Source organism: Corvus hawaiiensis, chromosome 4 (assembly GCF_020740725.1).
Source record: "Corvus hawaiiensis isolate bCorHaw1 chromosome 4, bCorHaw1.pri.cur, whole genome shotgun sequence".
NCBI classification, from domain to species: Eukaryota; Metazoa; Chordata; class Aves; order Passeriformes; family Corvidae; genus Corvus; species Corvus hawaiiensis.
In genome coordinates, this window is record NC_063216.1 from 65,753,153 (window position 1) to 65,760,186 (window position 7,034).

A 7,034-nucleotide genomic window follows, 5' to 3' on the forward strand; every position below is an offset into this window, starting at 1 on the left:
AATAGTGTAGCCTTTTATTTTTTTTAACTACACATGGGATTTCAGACCACTTCTTTCATATTATGCAAATGCGAAGTTTTCCTACTGTACACATTATATAAAGTGAGGCAAACATGACTTCCCTACCTAAAAGAAGCTGCTCTTCACAGACATGGCAAGCCAGTTCACAGCCACTTCCACACAAACACAGCCATAGGTAAACACAGTAGTTTGAATTCAACTCCAGTGAGTAGCTAACATGTAAACAGAACCTTCGGAATCAAAACTAGCTTTAAAACAAACTCCAAAATCCCAAACAAAAAACCCCACAATACATGGTTTCATGTCATGCCTAAAGCTGTATCTTTGATAGATTCATCTTGCTACATAAAGAAAAAACCAGAAAAGCTGGAATGTGGTAAATGCAGAATTCTGCATGTCTGATTTCTAGTGCCAAGAATTCATTACAGCCTGAAATCATTATGAGTAATGGTAAATGGCAGTAGGAGAAATATTAAAGTTCCTTTAATATTTCACTACGTTGCCATTTGGAAGGAATTAGTGTTGAAATGGTGTCCCAGAACTATATGTACGTTAACTTCATATAAAAACTCACCACATTTACAACCATATTTCAATTTAATTATCGTACACAGGTTAACAAAAACACTGGATTTAACAAAAACAATATTCAGAATGGTACAACACGTGTTCATCTTCTCCAGGAAATAATATTACAAGTGATCATCTTAGGACAATTTAGCCACACTAGCGACAGTTCTGTTAAAATGCAACTGTGGTCTACTAAGCCACTTATTTTAGCACTACAGAGTATTTGAAGTTAAGAGTCCTACGGTCAAGGCTTAAAAGTCATTTAAGATTCAAACCTCAAAATGTCTTACAGTCAAAATGACAGTATTTTTAAAAAACCACAACAAAATAACCCCAAAACAATTAATTAAAAGGCTTCTGTATTTAGTTTTATTCTCTTCATGGCATTCTCTATTCATATAGTTGCTTGTATCATTGGTAATAGGGTCTGTATCTGGCTTGATCAGGGTGATGTGGTCCAGGAAGGGGGGCCTGAGCAGGAGGCCCTTGCATCCTTGGAGGTGGGGGCGGCCCCCTTGGAGCTGGCCATATCCCTGGACTCATTCCCCCAGGCTGTGTGAAAGGGGGACTAAGAGTTCCTTGATCTTCACTGAACTGTGGCAAAGAGTTGGGATTATAGTGATGGGGAGGGGGTGCATTTACATTTACAGGTGGGCCTCCATGCTGAGGAGGGGGAGGTCCCGGAGGAGGATGGTTCATGTAGGGTGGCATCTGGGCAATGATGTGTCCGGGCGGCGGGGTTATGGGCGGAGGGGCAGAGGTCATTGGTGGCGGAGGAGCCTGGCTGTACACCATGTGAGGGGTGCCTGCCGCCTGTGGAGGGTGCTGCAGAGGGTGGCTGATGGGCGGGGGGCGGCGGCGGGGGCGGCGCATAGTGCTGCTGGGGAGGCATAATGTGATGAGGGTGTGACACCACTGGCTGACCCTGGTATTCAGGATGATGGTGAGCAGGTGCGGGTGCTGGTGGAGGTGGCTCTCGAGCACCTGAATTGGAGTCATCCTGAATGGGGACAGTTATTAAGTTGCTGTGTTTTCTCGTTGAGATGCGGAAGGTGTCCTGGCTGACTGGGCGGGGTGGCGGCGGAGCCATGGACATCTCTGCGGGAGGAGCACGGATATCCTCGTGGGGCTGGTTGTAGTGCTCGTGTGGCACATGCTGCAAAGGAGGTGGTGGCATCATGATGTGCTGCTTCGGCGGAATGTGGCTCAGGTGATGTTTCTCAGGGGGCATTATGAAACGCTCAGGAATTTCAGCCGGCGGAGGGGCAATAGGAGGATGTACGGGTTCAATGGGAGGACGAGTAACAGGCTTCCCAGCTCTCATGTGACGGTGGTTGATGTGAGCTTGTAAGTCCCTCTGTGACAGGTAAGTTCTCTTGCATCCTTGAACAATGCTACACATGAAGAGAGACCCTCGTACGCACTGCTCAATTCGCTGCACAGGTTCGTTACAGCTACATCAAAAGAGAATATTGATTTATTGTCATCACAGAGAGCTCAACATACATTTTTCCTTGTAACGTAATTAGCCAAATTAGAACTGACAATTTTGCCCCACTGCAGGAATGAAAGAAACTTTTCACTGATTTTGAAATTTACCTAGTTTTTAAATCTCCAAATGTAACTATGAAAGAACATCAAAATTTCATGAGGTAGAATTTCCTAAGTAGCATCTCTCTCTCACACAAATGCATTAAGACTTAACACGGGTCATTCTCACTAAGTAAATTAAACTGCTGTTTACTCCTTTTCAAATTAGAGCAATAACAGGTTACCTACCCAAAACCAACAAAGTAAACACTGATCTCTTACAATCCCAAAATAAGGAAGAGGAACTAGAAAGGACAGAGTACTCTACTGCCTCTGCTAAATGTACAAAGTAAGAGCTATGTTGATTTCAGTATTTGAAAGAAGACACTTAAGTTACTTTCTTACATTTCCTTGAATAACAAATCTTGAAATAACTTACCCTGGACACATCTTGTCTCCCTTTTTCTCGTGTAGTATAGCACAGTCATAGCAGAAAACATGTTTGCAAGGTATCTAGAGATAAAAAATTGCTGTTAAGACGTCGTGTATAAATATCTATGTCATCCTGCAGGATACAGCTCCTCCCTCCAGTGCACAGCTTATAATAATTACAGTAACTAAGTTACCTATGAGGTGAACAAGCATAGCAATGGTTAACAATTTACAGCATCTTTGCACAGAAACCTTCTAGAACAGTTTATGCTGAGTTTGGGTTTTTTGGAGTAGTACTGTTTGGGGTTAAGTGTTGCTAAAAAACACTTGCAGAAGTTTGAGTCTTGCACTAATACCAACACTGAACATTCACAGAAGCTGCATATGCGATCTGATTACACTTGTCTTGCTGGCCAGGAAGGAAAGTTTTAAAAGCATTAACTGTCAGTAAGTCAGATGCTGAAGCCTGTTACATCACACTTAGAAGTCTAAATTAATCTCAGGGATTTTTAAAGGTACATTAAAGTGAACAGTGTCTTCTAACTTCACTGCAAATCTTCAATTGAGAAAAAAAGCTTATTTTGAAACCTAAGTGGTATAAGGTCAAAACCCCAGAAGTTGAAGGTTTTTTCCTTTGTGACAGTGTTCTGTTGGGTTTTCTTTAACATTTTCAGACTTACTTGATTAAATCAGGGGGTAAAGCAAAATCAGCTAGACAGAAGGAACAAAAAAACTTGAGCAGTGAAGGCCTCCAGTTCCATCCTGGTACTATTCTGCTGTTTATTCAGATGCCTGTTGAAATCAGTAACCTCTAAAAGCCTCATACAGACAGAGTAAAACCTAATTTTACCTAAAGGGGAACCATGGCTGCATCTTCCACTGGTAATTTCACTCACCATGCGTCCATACATTTTGATGGGCAATCCACACTTATCACAGAAATGGACTGGTGTATCATCCTTTTCCCCCAGCAAGTTTATCTGGTAGGACAGAGAAGGGGGTGAGAAAACAAACCCCAACATCACTAAAGCTTCTCACTTCAGTTATCATCAACATACCCATTATTTCTGAATTAGTTGAAAAGGAAACAAGAACACCACAAACAGAAGAAAGCAGAGGACGTATTTTCAGTCAGGCAAAAATAACTGAGAAACTTTTAATTGACAAAGCATCTATCATGACTACCTACAGCTTGCTATGAAACACAGGTAAAGACCCATTACTTACCTTATAGTCCCAAAAGATGGGTCCAGGAAATCTCCTTTGATTGGCAAACATTTCACCTCCTTTACATTCGTATCGCTCCTCTTTGTTATAATCAAATTCTTCTGTGGAAAGGAGAAAGAGAAGAAAGACACAAGCCAACCACAACACTTTCATAATTGACACCAGCTGCTATTAAGAGCTTGGGTCATTTACACTGAAATCATCAAATAATGCCACAGCACTTCCAATCTGCTGAGCCCATTCTACAGAAGGTAGAGCCAAAATAGCAAGACAGCCTGTTTTGGAAATGGGCACTACTGAAGCCCTACAGTGCAGCAGTACTTGGAGATTTGGAACTTGTTTTGCATTTGGACAGAACCCTGGACCCTTAAGTCTCTAAGACTGAATAAAGTCTCGAACAATGCTGCAAAATAATACAATTCCCTACTACAGGGAATTTATATTAATTTACCTTCATCACCAGCTTGTGTCTTCGAAGGCATCCTGTTCATATTTCTTGGAGTTCGAGGTGCAGGTTTGGTTTTATTGGTCTGTTTTGAAATAAGCTTTATAGGGATTCTTCTACGGACATCAAGACCACCCAATGATCCTGAACTATTTGTTCCTTGCAAATCATTGTCTGTGAAAGAAAATTTTTAAAAATTATCTAATTTTTCATTTATCTAATAGTCTCTAAAGAGGCAAAATATTAACAGAAATGTTTTATGAAAAATAATTTTTAAAGCCTGCTTAAGACTCATACAACAGATCAAAATTTAATCACTAGAAAATAGGTGTCTTCACATACAATTTATTCCAGAAGTCAAGTCACAAAACTGTATTGGGAACAGCCATGATTTTAGGAAATATACTTTAAAAATAAAGCTATTTAAATAACTTAGTTAGTCACTTATTTCTTCACAACAGAAACATTAATCATATAGCTCTTCTCACAGTGTGAAGAGCACTGAAGAGTCAATTCTTTGTACAACCTTGACTACACAGAATTTCTTATGTGAAAAGATAATTTTTACAATTTATGTATATTGTTTATTAAAGTAGGAAGGAAACTAGCTTATATATAAACTCAACATCTTGGCGTATTACTTAGAAGTTTATTATAAAGTATCACAAAAATATTGGTACTTAGGAATATGTAGCTGTATCCTTCCTAAACTGAAAATTATTGTTTCCAGCTACATACAGAACTCTCCTTAACCAGATTTAAATCTAAGTACCAGGGTGAACAAAGCAAGAAATAGCCTGACACATGCATCAGCAGATATAGGCTTCAAGAGATAACCCAGACCAGGTAATGCAACAAGCAACACCAACGAAGGTTCATCCTTCACCAATGAAGGGAGGTGTAACTCCCTCAGCCTCCAGCAAGTTTATCTGAAACCACCACACAGCATCTCATTCGTACAAAAATAAAGTTATGTCCTTCACAGATCTTCCCAGCTCACTTGGATTTCAACTGAAAATGCCATTTTGACAGGTGTTTCAAAGCAGGGCATGCTCAGCCTGGAAGGCGTGAGCCCCGAGCAGTTATGACGCTCCAGCCCTGGAACGACTGCCAAGGCCCCAAAGGATTGCAGCACAGGAGCACCTAGACACTGAAATTAAGGCCCATTAGTGTAGTTATGCACAATGCCTCACCAACTACTGTCCCTTAAAGTCTATAACCACCACACACAATGCAACAAGTAAAAAGAAAAACAAGAAAAAATGGGATTGCTCTCAGTTTTACAGCACCTACCACCAAAGCTAGGAAATGTGTCGGTTTCAAACTGGGACTGTGCTCTGACAGTCCTGTACCTCCAAATCTAAAGCTCTCTATTTCCTCAGATAGATCAAACTCTTCTTAGCACTGTGGTTGACAGTTTCACTCTAAAAGGCAATGTGCAAAAAGGCAAAAGCAATAAAGCTTGCTTTTACTACTGGTCATTTGTTATTACTTTTGGCTGTCCAGATGAACCTGCAAACACTCAACTATGTCACCAGGCTTCCCCAGGAAGTGCTGGACCAACACATCAAAGGTAAAGCTGTCTGTTTTCCACATGTTGGGAAATTCTGTTTTCTACCAGAATACACAAAACCACAGCACCATAAACCACAAACAGTCTCTGCAGCAACTCAGTCCATTTGCAAACAGGGATAACTAAAATTTAAAAAATCAAAAACTTGTGTATTATTTAGTCCGCTGAACTGCCAATAGGTGCTGTAGCTTTTCCTCCTTATAGCCTTGCAAGCCAGGAATATTTACATGAGTTAGCTGCTCAACTAACCCTAACTAGCAAGTTTATTAGTCATTCATGTTTCAAAGAAGGATAATAAATTCCAGTCTGCCTGAGCATAACTTGCAGGATTATGTCCAGAAAAAACTACAACAAACATACCAAACTTGTTAAGACTACTTAGAGAAGCTCTAATTAGAGGTGATGCAACCTACTGAAATGTCACCTTCATCAACCTAAGTTGTATTTTTGCATTTCAAGCTTTATTAAAATTCACAAATAGCGCTCAAATACTTTAAACAGATAGAGTCATAACGCAATCTTTTCTAAGGGAAAGGGAAAAAACCTCCAAAACCACCCAAACAAAAAGCCCACGTCCATTCATTTATTCACTGCACTACGCCAGCGCATTAACTAGCAAAGGATCACAGCTACGCCAGCGCGCTCACCGGTGAACGACCACATTTAAACAACGAAACCAAATTTAAGCACATGAGGAAGTTTCCTCCCGGGCTACAACTACGGAATCAGGAAACACATTACGGGCACCGATGCCGGAAAACGCCGCGGTCAAACGAGCGTCTCTCCCCCACCTCCGGGACGCCACAGGCTGCATCCGGTGCTGCCGGGCCCGGGCACCCCGGCCCGGCCGGTGCAGTCAGCGGCCGCCGCTCCGCCCGGGACGTGGCGTCCCGCCGGCAGCGGCCCCTGAGCCCGGCCGAGCGCCCTCGGGGCAGCGCCAGGCGCCGCCGAGCCGGAGGTAACACCAGGGCCGCGGCGCCTGCCCGGGGAGGGAGAAGGCCCCGCGACGCACCCGAGCCCCGCCGACGCTCCCGGGGGACGAGCCGGGCCCGCCGCCGCCGCCCCTGCGCCGCCCCGCGCCCGCTGGCCCCGCTTGGCCGCTCCCCGTCCGGCAGCGGGCGCGGGCCCGGCAGACCGGGCACAGACAGGCCCCCGGCCTCCCCCTGCTCACCATTGTGGTCCATGATGCGGCGCGGGGCGCTGTGGGAGCGGAAGGGCGCGGCCGGAAGCGGCGCG

The 7,034-nt window shown here is 43.3% G+C and overlaps 1 protein-coding gene across 1 annotated transcript; it reads right to left on the reverse strand.

Moving 5' to 3' along the window:
• On the reverse strand, positions 1–7,021 carry CBLL1 (Cbl proto-oncogene like 1). Its single transcript, XM_048301816.1, is given in 7 exon segments — positions 1–1,443; positions 1,445–2,045; positions 2,561–2,634; positions 3,450–3,533; positions 3,781–3,881; positions 4,232–4,399; positions 6,970–7,021. Coding segments are annotated over 7 exon segments (1,482 nt in total). The 5' UTR covers positions 6,983–7,021; the 3' UTR covers positions 1–1,002.
• Positions 7,022–7,034: the final 13 nt, after the last annotated feature.